This window comes from Coptis chinensis, chromosome 5, assembly GCF_015680905.1.
Source record: "Coptis chinensis isolate HL-2020 chromosome 5, ASM1568090v1, whole genome shotgun sequence".
NCBI lineage: Eukaryota > Viridiplantae > Streptophyta > Magnoliopsida > Ranunculales > Ranunculaceae > Coptis > Coptis chinensis.
This window is the reverse complement of record NC_141460.1, coordinates 89,711,871-89,734,058: the sequence shown is the minus strand read 5'-3', so window position 1 is coordinate 89,734,058 and position 22,188 is coordinate 89,711,871. Positions and strand designations below refer to the sequence as shown.

At 37.4% G+C, this 22,188-nt stretch overlaps 1 protein-coding gene across 2 annotated transcripts; it reads left to right on the top strand.

Moving 5' to 3' along the window:
* Positions 1-18,855: 18,855 nt before the first annotated feature.
* On the top strand, positions 18,856-22,188 carry LOC147499898 (elongation factor 2). 2 transcript variants are annotated; one of them, XM_086561661.1, is made up of 4 exons: positions 18,909-18,953; positions 19,045-19,103; positions 19,312-19,351; positions 19,456-22,188. In XM_086561661.1, exon 4 carries the CDS (start codon positions 19,468-19,470, stop codon positions 21,997-21,999), a length of 2,532 nt encoding a protein of 843 aa, XP_086417787.1. In that variant the 5' UTR covers positions 18,909-18,953; positions 19,045-19,103; positions 19,312-19,351; positions 19,456-19,467; the 3' UTR covers positions 22,000-22,188. The 2 variants fall into 2 exon arrangements, with proteins under 2 accessions (XP_086417786.1, XP_086417787.1); XM_086561660.1 differs by lacking the exon at positions 19,312-19,351 and having other exon boundaries at positions 18,856-18,953.

Below are 22,188 nucleotides of genomic sequence, written 5' to 3'. Positions count from 1 at the left end.
GAGAAGCGTCTGAATTTCACTGTGGAAATGGACGATTTTACCCCTCCATAAATTACGTTATTACAATAATCATTAAGATACATATCCGTAATTATCGAAGCCGAATAGGGGTAAAATCGTAAAGTGTTATTGTTCACGAGACAATTCTCTTTAAAGTAGTAAGATAGATCAGTTTTTTGAAGAGCAGAAGAAGAAGAGAAGAAAATCAATGTCGAGCTCATACTTGGTTGTCCAACAATTCTGCTCCTTGTGTTTCAGTCAAGCTCTTAATAGTCATAATTAAATGGTATGTCTCATCTGATTGTTAAAGAACATATAATTAAAGAAAACTTTATGATAACTTTAGACACTCACCGTTTACGTTCCATGAATTACCATACTATCTGTGAAAGAAAATGAAAACAAATAACCTATTCCACTATAAGTTAGGAAAAAATATTAGACATCCAATACAAAGTGTTTATTATATGCAATGTAGGAATGTAAAAAATTAATAGAGTTTAGTATCCCCATTTTTAGGAACCTGTTTAGTAGTCATGATGGAATCTAATATGTTTTCCATTGTAAATATTATTGTATATAACCTAGGCAATAAAAGAATGATAGGCATTGCCTTTGTCTAATAAAAAAAGTAATTAAAGCTCTAAAGGTGACCAATACATTCTTTTCTAATTGAACACATACTATGTCGATATTATGTAGATGTAAAGCAAACCCCATTGTTATTAGCCTATTACACAACCCACATTGAAGGGGATAACCCACATAAGGATGCAGGTATAACAATAGAAGATGTACTATAATGGGTTTTAACCTATGCCTGGTGTAAACTAACAGTACTACAACTATCCAATATTTGTACTTGTTTATAATCGGGGTGGATTGTTATATACGAATAACAAAGGCCTGTTTGGCATCCTGCGGTCCTACCCCATCTTATAGTTAATGGTGACAAAACACTTTCTACAACTAACATATATGATATTTCAAATTAAATTCGTAATTTCATCTTGACAAAACACTGTACAGGGCAATGAGATTATCCCTTTTGCCACCTTCAATCTTATGCTACATAAATTGCCTTTCAAATTTTCATAGCTTTCTCTGGATTTTGCTATGATCAAATGAACCTACAATAATACCAAGGAATATCATTCTCAACTTGAAACTGATATAACTTCATGGCTACCATATGGAATTATTAACTGATTGTACTAAACAATAAATTTGCAAAAAGTATTGATAAGTTATGAACAAATATCGTCGAGCTTATCAATAATTGTGGCAATATTTAAGAAGGCAAATGGTGTCATGGAGTGCTATCGTACAAAAAGGGAATTAATAGAAGAGTGTGATCACTATATTGGACATGAAATAATATTGTAATGAAACTTTGGTTTTGGCTAATGCAAATAGATGCCAAAGTGTCCTATTCACTACTTGATCATTTTACTTGATTGTTTATAACAAACCATAGTCTAAACAGTTATTTTTTTACGAATTTCTGCAAGATATAGAAAACGTATTTCTTGAATTCTCAATCTTCATGTATCCATAAAGTCTTCACAATCTAAGGGAGTGTTTTCTCATAATAATCAAATATACTATAACAGAGACCAAAAGTTTTGGAGTTTTAATCAATCCAATATAATGGGTCAGAAGTTTTAACAAAAATCGTGAAATTTTTATTCAAATTATTTAACAAACTCATATTACCTTCAAACGTGACTTTCATTACCCTGACAATAAGCTAAACATGAGTATTTCATTACCCTGACAATAAACTTAACATTTATTATCCTATAAAGAGCTTGATCTATATTTATTGGTTTGAAAGAGAAACTAAGAACTTTACCTGTTCGAATTCAAATTTTTGCAAACGTTTAAGTGTACAAAAAATATTTCTTTTTTCAATCGATATCGCAGTTGGAAAAATTAAAGTTGACCTAAACAATTTTGATGATGAGGGATTGAACAATCTTGTAAGTATTGCTAATGAGAAGAGGTGTTTTCATTTTGTTGGGGAGTTCTAGGGTGGAAGACTTGATTAAATTTTGTAGAAGGCAAGGGTTGCTGAAACGGTTGAATGACAGAATCACTCTAATTCAACAATTTTGACGCCGACGTATCCTACACTAATAGAGCATGACTACTACACAAATACGAAAACGAAAGCATTGTCATTTCAACATAAACATGGCATGCATACCAATCTATATCAAGATATTCGAAAAAGAAAATGGTAATATCTTTCAATTCAAACAGTTATTCGATTACCAGGAAAAGTAAGGTACGGTCTACTCACATATGCGAAACTTTTTTTCATACATGCGGCTAAGGCCTAAGGATATGCCTCTTCTGCATCAATAAATGGCAAGAAACATTTAGACTATAGTAAATGACAGAGAGGGAAAACAAAGAAACACCCTATGAGCAAGTTAGAACTTAGAAGGACAATGCTGACATAGATATCCGTTGCAAAATATCCAACCCGAGTAGACATAACCCTGTACTTGGCTTTTAGGCAAATTTGGGAGCAGAATCAGCAGCCGTGCAAGTTTATTAGTGGCAGCATGCTAGCAGTGGTTGCGCTATCCACTACCATGACACAAATATAAACCCTCCTCTTTTGACGCAAACTGCCGTTAATATGCAGATGACCAGAAAATTCTACAAAGAAGACAATGTCTTCAAATCAATGCCAAAGTGCCCATCACTAGATTAATTACATAGATAAGAGACCACGACTCTCACATCAATAATGATAAGAGACCATGACTAATGACTCTCAAGTCAATACTACAAACGTATCCAATGGTGCAAAAGAGCAATCATGCAGCACATACTAATTATTAGCTAGTAATGCCCAACACTACCTTGTCTAGTGCTAGCTACCAAACATCATGGCTTCACTACTCTCCATCTCCATACTGGTTTTGATTATATTGTTACTACTACTACTTTCTCCCAGCTCATATGCTAATGAAAAGGCTGTTGTGTCATCTGTATCGTTATCTGTAGAAGCGAAATCCCTCCTCTACTGGAAGGCCAGCCTTAAATATTATGGGTCTACCATCCAATCATGGTACAATGATACTGTTACTAAAGATTCATCAAACCCATGTGCAAGGGACGGAATCAGATGCAACAATCTGGGAAGCATAACGGAGATAAGCATAGGAAACACACCGGATATATATAACGGATATATATATATATATATATATGAAGGTCTTTATTGGGAACCTAGCTAGTGGTACATTGGACAATTTAAGCTTCCCCTCTTTCCCAAATCTCTCCCTTCTTTGATTTACACGCACAGGGTTGGCGGGAACCATCCCTGCCGACATTGGTAAACTTTCTAAACTAACCTACCTCGAATAGATATTGCCATCATTGACATCATTCTGTTCCGAACCGTTGCTCTTTTTCCTAAAATCATGAACGCCATTCTCACATCTAACATCCTTATCTGAACCGTCAACTATTTCCTCAGCACCATTACCATGACTAACATCCTCTTCTGAACTTTCATTGCATCCATTATTATTTCTAGAATATACGCAATGTATCTCGGTATATGCAAGGCGATTAACATGTGTATTCTATATCTTATTTAGACTTTACAATGCTTTGGAAATTATTGTCCTGTGAACTGAAATACATCATTCAGATACATTAGACTAATTTTTTGGAAACATTTTTCCGTCAATCAACATGCACCCTTAGTGCAATATATTTGAATAAGATCAGGCAATTCTAAACATTAAAATAGAATAACATATTTCTTATTAATGGCTGACGAACTACTTACTTGTGTTTGGCTACTGCATAAGTTTTCATTTCGCTTGTAGTGTGGAGAATACGACAGTGGAAGAAATTTTAAAGACAAAGGGAGAAAAGGATAATTCTTTGTTCTGGTGCTGAACAAATGATATTGTCTACGATGTAGTGAAGCAAGTAGGATACTATAGCTATCAAGTTTGATAAATATAAATGTATATAAATTTTTGGAATAAACAACAATATATTTACTTTGGTATTATACATCACAGATGACACTAAACAAATATTGGTTCATTTGCAGTTCTGAAGCCGGGAAAACCAAACTACATTGCAGGAATCAAACTGAAAGAGGTAATTTGTTTTCTGACAATGTACGTACCTTACATTCATCGTTATGTAAGCCAAAGTGCTAGGTGACATTCCTAACGGACAAATTGATTGCAACAGACTATCTAAGGAAGATAATTGTACAAGGAAGAAACTCAAAATCGACTAAAGTCGGGGAAATCTTGATGGATGAGGTTCGTTCATTTTGCTATAATTGAAACTTTTGCTACAAGCATCAACTACTTTCTTTTGTAATCCTGGTAAAAAAGGGCATCAAACAAAGATGATCCAAAGAAGTTGATTTTTCAAATAGAATGGATGAAGAGATTGGTAGAGTAGGAGAAATAGCATTTTTTTTTCAAGAGAAAGAGGGCAGGTCATGGCACTTTCGATTTAGGGTTTTTTTTTTTTCGTTATTTCTTCTTTGTACAAATGGTTTCCCGTGTTTTTTTTTTTTTTTAAGTGGAAATTTTATTGATAATGATAACGAGTTTTACAAATAATTAGGACAAGTGTGCAACAAGGTGTGACGCAAGTTTTTCTGAATAGCAAATCCTATCCTCCTAAAAACAAACTCGTTAGAACCAGCTGTCATTACGCTGCAGTCCATAACTTTTTGCAATCTCTTAAGGAACTCAACAGACTGTTGTGCCAAAAAACCAAAAGTGTCAAAACTGAACGGAATGAAACAATGCTGGTTAGCCCTACAAGCCTCCTCGTGTTTCTCAATCTTTCTTGCTGCTGCTCTATTAGTTGCGTCACCCACCCCAAAGACTCCATTCTCAATCCCTACCAACGGAGAGGCTCTAGTTACATCAATACATGCATGCCTCCCCTCAGACCAACTATAGATCAATACATCCGCAGGCCAAAGTGTCGATCTTCCCTCATTCGGATCAATGAGAAAATTGACGAGAGCCTCCTTTTCACTTGTACCCCAGCCCTCCAAAATGCATTACATAAAATATCTCTGACATGATCATGTCGATATTTGAAACCTGAAAAGTGTCGACAGTGTGCTGCATGGTCCCCGAAAGCATCCAATCTACTATTTTTGCAAATAGGGCATAGACCACCGTCAGAGTACAAAGGAATCATGAGACGGTACCGGAGAATAGAACGATACTCCACCGGCGACATACACTATCCAAGTCCCTCCATCGGAATAACAAGTAGAAAATCTTTTGCGTGTTCTGACTGCAAGTATCCAATGACTGCTTTTTGATGAGCAGATAATTCAAACTCTCTCTCAATACCATCAACAATCTTACTGTAGAACGCTTCTGCCAAAACTTTTTGTGGTTTTGAGGGGACGATAGCATTCACAGCCAAAGAATTAAGGTCAAGATCGGTAAACAGAGACTCAATGCACTGCTAGCAACATCAAGAATCGCATCAACAGCCACTCGGCCACAACTCCTAAGAATGTGGTTCTGAAGCTCAGAAGTCTGACAACGGGAGGCCACGAAAGCAAAAGTAGAGACATCAGAGGCACAATAGATACCTAAACCATCAAGATATAATGGGAGTGTCGATAAACGCCACTGCATATCACCAAATTCAGGACCATCAGAAACCACAATACCCTGGAGAACATTGCGGAGATGCCGATCAAAAGTCTTAGCTGCCTCTCTGAAAAGCGATGGTGGACAAGTACGAATCGCAAAGACCAAAGAATCCCACACATGCTCGTAAAAGCGCTAACTCACACTGAGGATCTTCCAACACAGCTAAACGGTCCATCAAAGTCATAACCTTTTCAACACGCTTTCGAGCAAGGCCCCTGACAAAAGATAGATCAGTGCTGACCGCACCTCCAAGCAACCTAACCCCCTGCTGAGGACGGGACATATCTGAAGGAAAGAGACCGAGAGTGGAGCGACGTGGATCTAGTGATGGCCAAAATACCTCAGTTTTAGCCACATTAAGAACCAGCCCATAAGAAGGTCCTTCTTCCTGAATCATACCCAAAGCTATCGCCACCTATTCTGTATCTCCGATCAGAGTCCCATCATCTAGGTACCAAGCCTGTAGCAATAACTGACAACTAGACTGGATCCGTAGAATCAGAGGATGCAGCACCAGTGCAAAGAGAAGGGGACCCAAAGGGTCGCCTTGCTGGATATAGAACATATGTAGCCATCTCCCAAAAATAACCTTGCAGGTTGACAATACAAGTACTCGACCCAAGGGGCAATAGCTGGGCACCGGATACGAACCTCTCTTAACATGGTAGTCCGATCAACCATGTTAAAGGCATTTTGAAAATCTACAAACAGCATCTAAAGAGAGGTATTGTCCCTGTTAGCATACATTATACGGTTGACAGCGTGCAAAATTGCTTCTGCTCCACCCGAAACACCAACCCCATATTGAAAATCCTGTAAGTACCCTACCACGTCTTTGGAAACTCCTTTCATTGCAATCTTGGAGACCAGACGGCCAAACCATGCCCACAGCTATAGGACGAATACTATTATCCGACTTAAGAAATAGAGTAAGCGGAGCACTCGCAATGAACTCCGCTAACGGCTGTGGACATCGTCTCTGTAACCAAAGATTCACCACAGGGGTCAATGCATCTAGTAAATTAGATGATATAGCTTCTGCAGCACCACTCATGGCATCTAACAAGTGCTGAGCTCGAAGACCATCATGGCCACAAGAAGTACCTTTCGGAAACGACCTAATACATGACAATAGGGCGTCTTTCTCTACCACTAAAGGGGGCTCAGCAAAAGGAATAGTTGGTCTTATAGGTGGTTATCGCATCGAGTGCTTCTCCTCTAATGCACATATGGTCTCCGCAGTATTGGGGGCAACTCCTGATGAAGTCAACACTTTTACCGTTGCAGCAGAATGTCCATCAGCAACTTTCTGCAAGCATCGACGCACATTCTGAATGGGGATAGATCTCTGGGGTGGCTAGATTGAAGGGGGCTTTATTTACAAACTCTAAGAGACGAAACATCCCACCAGGCTCATTCCATGTCGTCAAAGGTTAAGCATGGAGAATCTATTTTTGTTGAAGGTTTTTTCTAGTACCAGAACGACGTTCCTGACGATTCTGTGGTTGAAAAACTTGCAGAATACAGCGCGGCAGAAGAAGGAGATGAACCCAGAGCATAACTAAACGAGGATCAGTCGTAATATCCTAGAAAGCAGATTTTAGTGCACCAGAAAAAGCCAAACGACAAGCACGTGGTATACTTTTCACAGTACGGAAAGGTATACGGAATGCACTATCAAGTAACGTCTCATCAAGATGCGAAACATCACCAAGCTGATTAGGGGTATCACCGTCACCCCTGTGTGTCGTGAGTGTAAGATCCGTAGTGTTAGGCTTAGAGGGCGGCTGTGGTATGCCCATAATAACACATGCGGGTTCTCTACTCTCCATCAAAGCAGGCGGTTCTATGGTATCATCTGGATGTCGACACGGTATCCCGAGTGCATAGATGCAAAGACAAATGCCACAAACCTATTTGTCTAATGACCTTAAGGAGTTCTCTAGTGACAAATACAGTTCACAATCATCCTTAATCTCATCTTGTACCCTATGGATACTCAACTGGCAATCCAAATGTTGTTTATCGAAATGTGTGAAAATATAGGGAACAGTAAACCCATTACCGTTCACTCCATTGGTGCATCCATGACGATCCCGGAAAGGACAATTGACACGTTTCTTAGGGGGTGGGGCACAAACCCCCAAAGAAGTAGCTGAGAGGGCGAGACCTTTCTTCCCTCTCATAGTAAAATCCCGCAGCCAGGTAACCATATCCCAAACCAAACAAACCCCAAACTATACATATCCCATACCCAAAAACCCGTAGAATAACAACACACAGAACCCAATACAGACAAATCCACAAACAAATCCCAAAACTAGTCCAACAAACAAATCCAAAACCAAATGCTGTCAACAGTATACCACACTGTTCCCGCCAACAAAAATTCTGAAAACCAAAAACCAGTGAGTACACTGTTGCCCTGTTGCTGATGGAGTGAGTGACAGTGTTATGGCAAAGATGTTGACGGTGGTGAGTGACAGTGCTACGACAAGCTTCGTTTTGCTTTTTTTTTTTTGTAACAATATCTTTTTTTGTTATTTTTTTTTGTGATAAAATTAGAAATTGAGGAGGTCATAGTAATTTAAGAATAGATTAGGGAGATTTAAACAAATATGGGGAGGCATTTCTAATTATTAGGACCTCCTCTTTTTTAGGAACCACTAATATTGCTTGGGTTGGAAAATAGAGCGATATGGTGATATGGTATATATATATATATATATATATATATATATATATATATATATATATATATATATATTTCATGTGGTTTAGAGGAGCATTTATTTTCTCTGCTGGAACAACCACCAATATAGAGTTTCACTACTCTTTCTTCTTCTTGAGTTGCCCTACAAAAAACTGACATGGCACTTTAAAAAGATAACGTGGCCCTGGGTTTTGAAGTTCTGCATTGGTGATGCCCTAATGGAGCCTGGATACGGCCATTTAACTTCAAATTTAATGGACCTTAAAGATAAATTTCCTCCAACGCAACCCTTAAATAGGCCTTTAATTTTAACAGACTGGATATATGTCTTCATTCTTATAGATCGATCTTTTAAAGGAGCTAAAGCCCAAAGCCCATTCACACTTGACTTTTTTTTTAAGCAAAACGTGACTTCTCCAACGAACACATCTTGATTATCTTCGTCTTCTTTTTTTTCAATAATTTCACTGTTTTGAGGGGTTTTCAAGCTAGGGATAAAATCAATTTTTTCAACTTTAAATTCATCATTCTCATCTTCAATTGAAATGGACTTTTGAGATTTCTCCATCTTCTCTTCTTTTTCTTCTTCAATTGAAATTGGTGTGGGGGTTCGAGTGTGAAACTCATTTGGTTTAGAGGTCCTTTATATATACAATGTTTTTCCTTTAAATAGATCTTTAAAATGCTAATGCGGCCTTCTATTTTGAGGGCCTGCATTTGCGATGTCCTAACACTTGAATTTCAGCAACAATTTCAGGCGATGTGAAACATCAAACATGTGCAGTTTAAGCGTTAAGTGGTAGCTAATCGGTTAAGGAGTGCATAGCGATTAGACCTACTAATCGGAATATATTGGGGATTAATTGGAAAACTAATCGGGTGATAATTCCGAATAAGATTTTCTCTTCCCATAGGTAATATGCCACAAATAACTAATAGCTAAATGCATATTTAAGTGAAATAAAAAAGAGAAACATATCCAACAATCACCAAAATGTAATCATAGCCTCATTGCAATATAGTCTACTGTCTAGTCAAATAAAAAACATATAAAATTTCAAAAACCCAAAGGCATCCATGACTCTGCTAAAATTATATCATAGGGAAGTTGGTTTAAGTTGGGTTTATATATTATAGGTTTTTTGTTCTATAACTTTATATATACAAATCATGTTTTGAGAAAAACATAAAACAACAAATAACCCTCATGCCTATTAATTGTCACTTTTTTGACACGTATTTGTGCTAAATCGCCCCATTAATGAACATAAATCGAACTATTAATTGGCATGTTTATTAATTGACCCTGTTTAGATCGTGGTTTTTTCTGCTAATCGTATCGGTCAAGTAGGTTATAGCGCCTATTAATAGGCTATTAATCACCTATTAAACTGCACATAATCAAACATTTGAAGGGTCTGCACATAATCAAACATTTGAAGGGTGATGCAACTTCAGTCGTTAAAGTTAAAATGAGGCAAATAAATCATGTGCGCCAAAAGGTAAACCGTTCATCCCAAGCCCACGCCAAACTCTAGTTATATATCAATTTATCATGTGCTGAAAAACTCAGTTGAAAAAAGTCCACGCGTTAGATTGTTAACCACGTGCCACTTATAAAACCACACCATATTATTGATGAAGCAACAAACACAAGACAACTTGCTACCAAGGGTGCTGAGATTTAAGGCTTGGAGAAGGATTAATGTTGGATTTCAACAAAAAAAAAATTGTTGATTTGGTGTTTGGTGTTGATGGTTGAAGACTTGAAGATGCTCTAAACACTAGCATATCCTCAAACAAAAAACACATCAAATATGTAGAGTTACATTTAGTCACGACCTTACAATCTCGGAGAATAGGATTTGTATAAGATGTTTGACTAAACTCAGGTCAGTGTTCTGAGCTGCCTACATATCAAGTTCTCTGATGAACTGGAATCAAGTCAGACGTAGTTTATCTTGAGTGATTGAGTTGGAGATGGAGAGAATTTGAGCCTCCCCCTTGAGAATAGAGAAGACGCCTCTTTTTATAGGCATAGATCCCCTTTTGCACTATCTTAATAATTGGTTTTCCTCCTTCCATTACGAAGTAATGATCTGTCATTAATGATGTTGTTGACTAGTTTGCAGCAGTTACATTTCATAGGTCATTTGGACGACCTGATCTTAGGTCGTATGTACGATTTACTTGTAGTCTGGACACGTGGTCTGCCACGAGTGGTTGAGAGTGGAGGGTACTAACAAAATATAAAATGAAAATCAAGATCTAATGGTTAGATGTAGTCGTAAAACCCCAACTTCATTTGCGTATTTCAACCTTATATTTATATCTAGTGGAATGCATTGTAACCCACACACCACCTTCATTGGGTGTTTGGTTCCAGACGCCACTGCCAATAACGCATATTATTATTCCCTCACACGCATGTAATGTTAGTGGTGTGATATTACATCGTCAAACACTCGTTGATACTTAACCACACGCCAATCAGAGTGGTGAGCAATTGTTGTTAACTGCTCCATACGCTAAGATAGTGCTAGGGGGGTGGAACATTTGCTCCATATTGAATATATTGAATTTAATGTCCAAAACGCATTCCCTCAACTTCATCCATTGTGCTATAGGGTTATGTCATGGTTCAAACATATACCAAACCATCGAAATAATTATAAAGAATAACTTAATTCTAACGTTTTTTGTCTTGTCTCATAGCTATCACTCTTTCAATTTACAAGTTTTGATATAATAAAAATAAAATACAAATCTTGTCTCACCGAGACTCGAGCAAGCATATATAGGAGGCACTATCAGAGACAATAGAGGGAATGTTATTCTTGCATACACAAGAGCTGCAGGTCGATCTGAAAACTATTATGTACCAAGAATTGAATGTTATCCTAGTGGGACTCAAGGGATGTTAGACTATATATACAAGTTTAGCGAATAGAGGTGGCTTTAGACCCAATGCGAGTAGTACATATACTGCTTAACAAAGAACAAGGGGTATGGGAATGCTGGAACATCAAAGCAGAAATTCTAGAGGTTGCATCAAGATGGACTAACTATTGATTTAACCTATGAACTTGGCAAAATATTCCACTTTGCCCCCATGAACTTTTTTTAGAGCGAAATAAGCCTAATACTTGGTATAAAATTCCACTTTGCCTATGCCGGTAGATTTCGGTCCACGGAATGATGATGTGGCCAATGTATTTCATGTGTTTTTTTATCAAATAATCAAAAAACAACATAAACAAGTGATTGTACAAAATGAAACACATCACCACATCACGTGCATCTCAGCCTATCACGTGAGTCTCTTCTCTCTTCTCCCACAAAACAAAAACAACCCATGCATGGGAAAAAAAGGATCCAAAAAAAAAAACAAACGAGAGGGAAACATAAAAAAAAAAAGGTACCCATTCCATAAAAAAGAGGAAAACGAGAAAGGAAGATTGCACTGAAATTGGAAGATCGAAAGTGTGCTTCGACTTTGCATTGTAGGAGAATCAAGTAAGTGTAATCGAAATTTATAACTTTAGGGTTTGTGAACAAATTAGGGGTTTTATATAATTTAAGGTTTTGTATGTTCTGATTTCATTCAATTATCATTTATTTTGTGTCCATTTGCTCTAAATCATTATGATTTGTTGTATTGATTCGAATAAATTAGATTTGTCTATTTTGTTATTGTAACATGAAAATTAAGGTTCTAAACTTATGTTTTATTTGTTCAGTGGATGAATTTGTTTTGGAATTGCATTATGGGGAGGGGGGGGGGGATGGGAATTTGTTGGAAATTTACAATATATTGGTGGAAAAGTGAATCGTGAATATCATGCTAGTTATTCAACGATGTCTTTCGTAGCTTTGACTGATATGGTTGCAAATATTGGTTATAGAAATTTCACTAGGATTTACTATAGGGTTCCAGGTGAAGCTTTAGCCAGTGGTCTTAGGTTGATTCAGGGTGATTATGAAATTACCAAAATGTGTGATCAAGCTAAAGTTTTTGCTGGGATTGAAGTGTATGTAGACCATACTGAGGTTGGAATAGGGAGTGATGAAGATGATACAGGTGAAGATGATGCAATTTTTTTATGAAGAAAATGATTCAAGTGATGATGAGAGTGTTGCTAGTTTAGATCATTGTTCTAATAATGAAGAGGTTATTGAGGTTAGAAAGAAGATTATAGAGTTGAGGAACTATAATAATAAAGGTAAAGCTAAGGCTAAGGTGGGTTCTGAGGAAGATGGGAATGCAGTAGGCTCTGAGGAAGATGGGAATGCACTAGTGAGGTCATTAGTGTTGATGTTGATGTAGGGGATATGGAGAATGATGTCTTTACTGCTGCAGGGGATAATAATGTGGAAGCAGATATTGATATTGGTGATGATGACTATGATAGTCCTGAAGAAGATGAATTTGATGTGGAAGCAGATGTTACAAGAAAGAAAGATAGGTATCCTGTTTTCAATCCCAAGACTGAAGTTAAGTTACAAAAACCTGAACTTGGAATGAAGTTTGCAACCATGGAAGAGCTAAAGGAATGCTTAAGAAACTATGCAGTTTACAATGGCCTTAAAAAGAATGAAGCTAGATTCTTAAAGGCTCATTGTGCTGAGAAGTGCACCTAGAAATTGTATGCAAGCTACATGCAAGGTGTGGAGACAGTTCAGGTGAAAACTTATATTAAAAAACATGCATGTTCAAGAAAGTTTAAGATCAAGCTTAGGAATGCTAGGTGGCTTTCTAGGAGATACAAAGATAAGCTAATTGACACCACAAGATGGAAGTTAGCTGAGTTTGTGCTAGATGTAAGAAAGACTTATGGCATCAATGTGTCTCAATCACAATGCCTTAGGGCTAAGAGGCTTGCAACAGGAGATATTGATAAGGCTGTGATTGAGCATTATAGTAAAGTGAGGGACTATGTTGGGGAAATAATGAGAAGGAATGAAGGAAGTACTGTGAGGATTGAACTTCACTGGCTAGTTGAAGGTCATCCTCCTGCCTATTTTCAGAGGATGTACATTGAATTGAAAGTTTGATTAGAGGGTGGAAGCAGGGATGTAGACCTGTTTTTGGTCTTGATGGTTGTTTTTTGAATGGGCATGTTAGGGGGCAATTACTTACAGCGGTTGGAAGGGATGGGAATAACCAAATGTACCACATTGCATGGGCTATGGTGGAAGGTGAAAACAATCAGTCTTGGTTATGGTTTTTGGGTTTGTTTGCTGCAAACATTGGGACATCAAATGGCCTTGTCATGACAATCTTATCAGATCAACAAAAGGGTCTTGTGAAAGCTATAGCACAGATGTTACCCTTGGCTTAACACAGGTGTTGTACGTGCTAGACATGTTTATGCCAACTTCAGAAAGAGGCATGGTGGTGCACAATTCAAGAATTTGTTTTGGCAAGCATGTAAAAGTGGTACACCTAAAGAATTTGAGAATGTTATGGATGAAATAAAAGTCCTATCTGATGATGCATATGATTACCTAATGAAACAACAAAACCCAAAACAATGGTGTAAAGCCTATTTCCTAAACAATTCAAGATGTGATGCAGTGGAGAACAATATGTGTGAGACATTCAATGCTTGTATATTGGGGGCAAGGGGCAAACCAATTATTTACATGTTAGAGGAGATAAGGCTATATGTGATGAATAGAATGCAGCAAAGGAGACAGATAGTTAATGGTTGAAGTGAGGCATGTGGTCAATACAGTTGCTTATATAGTTGACACAAAAGCATGGACTTGTGCATGCAGGGACTAGGATTTGAGTGGTATACCTTGTTGTCATACAGTTGCAACCATTGCTTTTAATGGTAAGAATCCTGATGACTTTGTGCAGTCATGCTACAAGGTGGAGACCATCAAGCAAGCTTATGAAGTAACCATGAAACCTTTAAATGGAGAGAAACAGTGGAGAAAAACCAAAATTAGTGGAATGGTGAAGGAACCCTTTAAACCACCTGATCGAAAGAAGAATGCCAGGAGTACCAAGAAGGAATAGAAGAAAGGATCCACATGAATCCCCAAAGAAACCAGGGCATCTATCAAGGAGGGGGGCACAAATACATTGTTCTAATTGCAAGGAAGTTGGCCACAATAAAAAAAAGGTTGCAAAAAGGCATTTGTTCCAGCACCTCCACCAGCACAGTCAAGGAATAAGGTAAGTATGATATGATATTAATATATAGATAATTTTGTTTTATTTGGAACATTGTTAATAATAACTTGATTTAATTAAGACAATTAATGTAGGCTAGGAAAAAAAGGAATCCAGTTCAAACTAAGACAACACCAACTGATGAGAGTGCAACTACTTCAAAGAAAAGGGTGAAACCACCAGTTGGGTGATTTGAAGTGATTGATTGTCTAAACACTAGAGACCAATACATAAAGGTTAGTGCATTTGTCATTTTGAAATGATTGTTATAATTTTGAAATTATTGTTATAATTTTTATTTCCATAGTTACCAGGTCAGAAAAGAGGAAAGTATTCAAAGAAAAATGCACCAGATGTTGCTCCTACTCTAAGTGATAAAGCAACAAATGTTGCTGGTGTTGCTGCTACTTCACCAAAGAATAAAAGCCCAAATGATGCAGCTCCTTCAAGTCAAACTTCTTCATTTGGACCTCCACCTTCAAGCCACACTTCTTCAAAGAAGATCAAATGCTAGTCCTGTTGCTGCCACTCCACCAAGGGTGACAAGGTCAAGTGTTGTTGCTGCCACTCCACCAAGGGTAACAAGGTCAAGTGTTGCAGCTACCACTCTACCAAGGGTAACAACGTCAAGTGTTGTTGCTGCCACTTAACCAAGGGTAACAAGGTCAAGTGTTGTTCTTGCCACTTAACCAAGGGTATGTAACAAGGTTAAGTCCTAGGAATTCAAGTCCATCAATAGCTGAAAACATGTATGCCTGGTTTAACTGCAGCAATGCTCCAAGTCCATCCAAGGCTACAAGGTCAACTGCAGGTGCTACAAGTTCAAGTGCAGCTGGTGGTACTGGTAGAGGGAAAAAGACAGTAGGTGCAAAGCATAGTAGGGGGGAGAAGGAGTAGGTGATTATGCTTTTGTTATTGTCTTGTATGTTAGGCTTGGTGAACCATATAATATGTATGCTGCAAGGTGATTATGCTTTTGTTACTGTAGTTCTTTTATTTTATTTGTTTGTTTTGTTTGGTGGTTATGTATGTCAACAAAAACACAAGACTGTTATGTTGCAGTTTCTAAGTACTGTGAGAAACCTTATAGTTTTTTTTATAATATATGTTGCAGGTTTTTTTTTTTTGCATAATATGCTACAATTTTTTGTTTACAAATGAATTGTTCCAATCTAAATAAAATTGGCCGCGCATGTATGTTTTATTTATGGATGAAATTGATGTTGAAAGATTATAGAAGTGCACAATGCAAACAGTAACTAAAAACTAAAACTCTATTCCATTACAGTGACGTTACAATCAAACTGGAAATCATAACACAACTTACAAACCCTACTTGCATCCACCCTAATTCAACATCCCTACTTCAACCAAATAAAGAAAACAACAAATAGAAGAAACACAATCAACCATTTTTCTTGTTCATTCTTCTTCTTCAGCATCATGATTTTGTTTTCCAACTCCACAATTGTCTTCACAAGCTCCTCGATTTTTAGTGTATAAGGCGGAAAAGTAAGTGGTGGATCAATCCAATAAAATGTCCTGCACTTTCTACTAGTATAGTAGTTGACACATCCTACAAATCGTCTGCCAAAGTTTTGCTCAGTCCATGAAGTTTTAATAGACGCTGGTTCTCCACACTCACAAGTACCAGACGAATAGATTGATTGTTGAGACATATTTGAGTGAAAAGAACTAAAAGAAATGATAAAAATTTAAGAGAAACTTATGGGAATTTAAGAGAAATAAAAAAAAAAATGAACATTGGAGAATGAAGAAGATCGACGACCTTGGTTTCCTTTTATATTACAAAAGAGAAAACCGTTGGACACTCACGTGATCACGTAATGTGGTGATGTGGTGATGTGGTGATGTGTTTCATTTTGCACAATCACTTGTTTATGTTGTTTTTTTATTATTTGATAAAAAACATGTATGAAATAAATTAGCCACATCATCATTTCGTGGACCGAAATCTACCGACGTAGGCAAAGTGGAATTTCATACCAAGTATTAGGTTTATTTCGCTCTAAAAAAAGGTTCATGGGGCAAAGTGGAATATTTTGCCAAGTTCATAGGTTAATCGATAGTTAATCCCATCAAGATTCCTCTCCATATAATTTATTCACGTATATTGAGAATGTAATAGAGCAGCCGATCTCTTGGCTTCTCTTGAGTATGTTGAAGGTTACAACTACTTTATACCCCCTCTAGTGCCTCAGTTAATTGTGGAGGAGGATAAAGAAAGTCATGTATATTTGCAATTCTAATGAAACAGTGGGGACTGCTAAACTCAAGCCCTATTCGGAAAAATAAATAAAACAATAAAAATATTCATAAATGACTTATGGTACAGCTTGTTGCACGCTTGTCGTAATTATTTATAAAACTCGTTATCATTATTAATAAAATAATGATATTTATTTTAATTTTCCACTTTTAAAAAAATAATAATAAATCATTTTGTAAAAATATAAAATAAAATATAAATAAAATTGAGTTACATACTTACATCTATATCTTAACTATATATTTTCAACATCTAAAGAAAATCTTTTATTCCTAAAATATCTTGTGTCTTGAATTCTCTGTTTCTACGTACACAAGGTAAATGTTAACCGAAAAAACAGAAAAAGTTATTACCACCAGTAGTTCAACCTAATTCAATGAAGAAAAATGTCACTTGATTCCTATATATAAAACATTAAATTAAAATTCCATACCCTTTCAAAACCATTTAAAACACACACATTTTCTCATCTCGAAGCCATATTATTCTAATACTAACAACATTAATTAGTATTGCTTCTTCTATAACATCTCTTAATTAGTTCTAATGATTTATCCTCTCATTAAAATTTATGTGACTAGGAAAAACTTACAACTAGGTGTCAAAACAAAATAATGGTGCTGAATACTTTCAATTTCCAACTCTTTTACTAAAAGAATGATGCCTAAGTTCACTCAATGAGAAGAAACGGATTTAAAGTAGACTCAAAGTACAAGATTTTTAGTACAAGGGGAAATTCGAGGTTGACTGTATAATGGGCAAATTAAACATTAGTTTACTCGAATATTAATCTACTTGTTTAAAAAATTTATGTTGACTTGCACAAATAATCGAATTTTGTAATATTCATATAGTCGATTTTTGTGTGAGCTCAGCAATTGAACTAAAAGAATTCCGAGTGTTTGGATAAATGATTTCAACCAATATAGATAGTTGTAGACTCAACATAATGACTTTGTTCCATCACTTCCATGCATGGTTCAAGATTTCGAAATCTCTGGAATTCTGAAAATTTTAAAAATCAGAATTCCGACCCTTATTCCGCTATATTTTGAGTACATTCTGAAACTTATGTTTTTTCGACTCTTGTTCGGAATTCCAAATTTCTCAAAAACTGAAATATTAGGCGAAATTCTGAGAATTCCGTCGAAATCACGAACTATGGTTCCATGTCATTTTCTTCATCGATTTCATCAGCAAATGTACAACAAAATCAGGTGACACAAAACCATAAATATCCCACAAAATTAGGCCTATAGACACAAATTGACTAGTAATTTCTGCTACAGTACCGGGTGAACAGTAATTTCGGTTTTAGGACAAAAATGAGCGGCTATCATTAATAATTTTGGTTTTTTGTTTAATACCAATTATGACATTCTTATCCATCTAGCAAAAAAAAACTCCAACTATAAACTTGTAAATGTTTTTGAGATCTAGTTGTTTCTGTTTTTGAACTAGTTGATTTGTGTATTGTGATTAGTGATTTAAGATATGAGAAAGCATCTACCTTCTTCTCCATCTATTAGCAAAAACAAAACTCAAACTATAAACTTGTAAAAATTTTTTGAGCTAGCTGATTTGTGTACGTGTTGTGATTAGTGATTTAAGATATGAGAAAAGATATTATTCTCTCATGACAAATACTCTTCTCATTTTGCAATCTACTTTTTCATTTTTTAATTATAGGTTATTATTAATTGAAGAATAATTCACTACAACATAAGAGATTTTTAGCAGCGCAGTGCATCCTTTTGCAATGCCAAAAAATTGTTGCTAAAGGTCACCTATTGCAACACTGTATGGGGCTGGTGTGGCAAATGGTTGTAATTATATTTTGAAAAAAAAAACAAACAAACAAACAAACAAACTTATTTTTCTAGAGGGGTTTTATCATCTACAACGCTACTTCCATTGAGGTTGCTAATGGGCTTTGTATTGGGCGGGTGTTAATGTCTGGAATTGGAACTAATGGGCGGGCCTATTTTTAACACTAAAAACTATAAAGTGAAACCCTGAGAGACTTTCTTTCTCTCTGACTTGCCCTTCAACCACCGCCACCCCAATTCTTTACTCTTTGGAAAGGTTGGTTTAATTTTATTTTTGGGTTAAGCTTTGATTTTCAGGTTGGTTTATTCTCCTTTTCAGATATAGGTTATCTTATTTTTTTTTACAGGTTGATTAGAAGTTGTAATTACTACTATAGAAGAAAAGTTTGAAGCTTTAATTTTCCAGGTTGGTTATTCTTTTACATCAATAATAATTTGTTTCACTTGTTTACTGTAATTCTTTTAATCATTCATTTGATTTCACAGTTTATATTCCTTGACTATTTATTAAATTGGCCTAAAACTGTTAGATTTTGGTATTTAATCTCTTCTCAGGTTGGTTCAATCTCTTTTATTAGGTCTATAATTATTGAATTTTTAATGTGTTTCTTTAGGTAGTCTTTTCTTCTGCATCGACGTCGACAACTGATTCAAGTATTCGTCTTTTTTTTTTTTGCACTGAATCTACATTTTGAATTCTATTGCATCCTCAAATATTTGATCTTTTTTTCCTGAAGCTTATTTGTGTTAATCACCAGGAGCATTACGAAATGGTGAAGTTTACAGCCGAGGAGCTTCGCCGAATCATGGATCTCAAAGATAACATTCGGAACATGAGTGTTATCGCTCATGTGGATCATGGAAAATCTACTCTTACTGATTCTCTGGTTGCCGCGGCTGGTATCATTGCTCAGGAAACTGCTGGTGATGTTAGAATGACAGATACCCGCGCAGATGAAGCAGAGCGTGGTATTACAATTAAGTCTACTGGAATTTCTCTCTACTATGAGATGTCTGATGAATCTCTCAGCGCGTTCAAGGGTCCAAGAGTTGGTAATGAATATCTCATTAACCTTATTGATTCGCCTGGGCATGTCGACTTTTCATCTGAGGTAACAGCTGCCCTCCGTATCACTGATGGTGCCCTTGTTGTAGTTGACTGTATTGAGGGTGTTTGTGTGCAAACTGAAACCGTCCTCCGACAAGCTCTTGGAGAAAGGATTAGGCCTGTATTGACGGTAAACAAGATGGATCGTTGCTTTCTCGAGCTTCAGGTTGATGGAGAGGAGGCATACCAGACATTCCAGAGGGTCATAGAGAATGCCAATGTTATTATGGCCACTTATGAAGATCCTCTCCTGGGTGATGTCATGGTTTATCCAGAAAAAGGGACTGTTGCCTTCTCTGCTGGTCTGCATGGTTGGGCATTTACCCTCACCAACTTTGCAAAGATGTATGCGTCTAAGTTTGGTGTTGACGAATCAAAGATGATGGAGAGGCTCTGGGGCGAGAACTTTTTTGACCCAGCTACCAAGAAGTGGACTGCCAAGAACACTGGTTCTCCTACCTGCAAGAGAGGGTTCGTTCAGTTCTGCTACGAACCGATCAAACAGATTATTAATACCTGTATGAATGACCAGAAGGAAAAGCTGTGGCCCATGTTGAAGAAGCTTGGTGTAACCATGAAGTCAGACGAGAAGGAGTTACTTGGCAAGGCTTTGATGAAGCGTGTTATGCAGACCTGGCTCCCTGCCAGCACTGCTTTGTTGGAAATGATGATACATCACCTCCCCTCTCCTTCAAAGGCCCAGAGGTACCGTGTTGAAAATTTGTATGAGGGCCCTCTTGATGACAAGTATGCTGAAGCAATCAGGAACTGTGATCCTGAAGGACCTCTTATGCTCTACGTGTCAAAGATGATTCCTGCAACTGACAAGGGCAGGTTCTTTGCGTTTGGGCGTGTGTTTGCTGGAAAGGTTTCAACTGGTTCGAAAGTGAGGATTATGGGTCCTAACTACGTCCCTGGCCAGAAGAAGGACTTGTACACAAAGAGTGTCCAGAGAACTGTTATTTGGATGGGAAAGAAGCAGGAATCAGTTGAGGATGTGCCTTGCGGTAATACAGTAGCACTGGTTGGATTGGATCAGTTCATTACTAAGAATGCTACATTGACAAATGAGAAGGAAGTTGAGGCACATCCAATCCGTGCTATGAAGTTTTCCGTTTCACCTGTTGTTCGTGTTGCTGTGCAATGCAAGGTTGCCTCAGACCTGCCGAAGCTTGTTGAAGGTCTTAAACGTCTAGCCAAGTCAGACCCTATGGTTGTGTGTACAATTGAAGAGTCCGGGGAGCACATTATAGCTGGTGCAGGAGAGCTTCATCTTGAGATTTGTTTGAAAGACTTGGTTGATGATTTCATGGGTGGGGCCGAAATCATTAAATCTGACCCTGTAGTTTCCTTCCGTGAGACTGTGCTTGAGAAGTCTGTCCGCACTGTGATGAGCAAGTCCCCAAATAAGCACAACCGTTTGTATATGGAAGCCCGCCCGTTGGAGGATGGTCTTGCTGAGGCTATTGATGATGGACGTATTGGTCCAAGGGATGATCCTAAGGTTCGCTCAAAGATCTTGTCTGAAGAGTTTGGCTGGGACAAGGATCTTGCAAAGAAGATCTGGTGTTTTGGTCCTGAGACCACCGGTCCTAATATGGTTGTTGATATGTGTAAGGGAGTTCAGTACTTGAATGAAATTAAGGACTCGGTTGTGGCTGGTTTCCAGTGGGCATCCAAGGAAGGTGCATTAGCTGAGGAGAACATGAGGGGTATTTGCTTTGAGGTATGTGATGTTGTGCTCCATGCTGATGCCATTCACAGAGGTGGTGGTCAGGTCATTCCAACTGCAAGGAGAGTCATCTATGCTTCACAGATTACTGCCAAGCCAAGGCTGTTGGAGCCTGTTTACATGGTCGAGATCCAGGCCCCAGAGCAGGCACTTGGTGGCATTTATGGTGTTTTGAATCAGAAACGTGGGCATGTCTTTGAGGAGATGCAGAGGCCAGGTACTCCATTATATAACATCAAAGCGTACTTGCCAGTCATTGAGTCATTTGGGTTCTCCGGTCAACTCAGAGCTGCAACATCCGGACAGGCCTTCCCACAGTGTGTGTTTGATCACTGGGACATGATGTCCTCAGATCCTTTGGAGGCTGGGTCGCAAGCAGCAACCCATGTGTCTGAGATTCGTAGGAGGAAGGGCTTGAAGGAGCAAATGACACCTCTCTCCGAATTTGAGGACAAGCTATAAGGTGTTAATTACCAAGTTGGGGTTTTCCCATCGTAGTTTTGGCTGTCATTTGATATGTTCTTATTATGATTTTGATACTCTGTTGGACTGCTCTACGCACTTATGTTTCCAATTTTCATGCTTAAAAGTTTACTTGTGGTTATTTGGATTCGGTTAAAAAAAAAATATTTGATCTTTTATTTTCTTGTC

Coding starts and splice junctions, on each gene's coding strand:
- LOC147499898 (XM_086561660.1), top strand. CDS start 19,468: ATGGTGAAGTTTACAGCCGAGGAGCTTCGCCGAATCATGGATCTCAAA.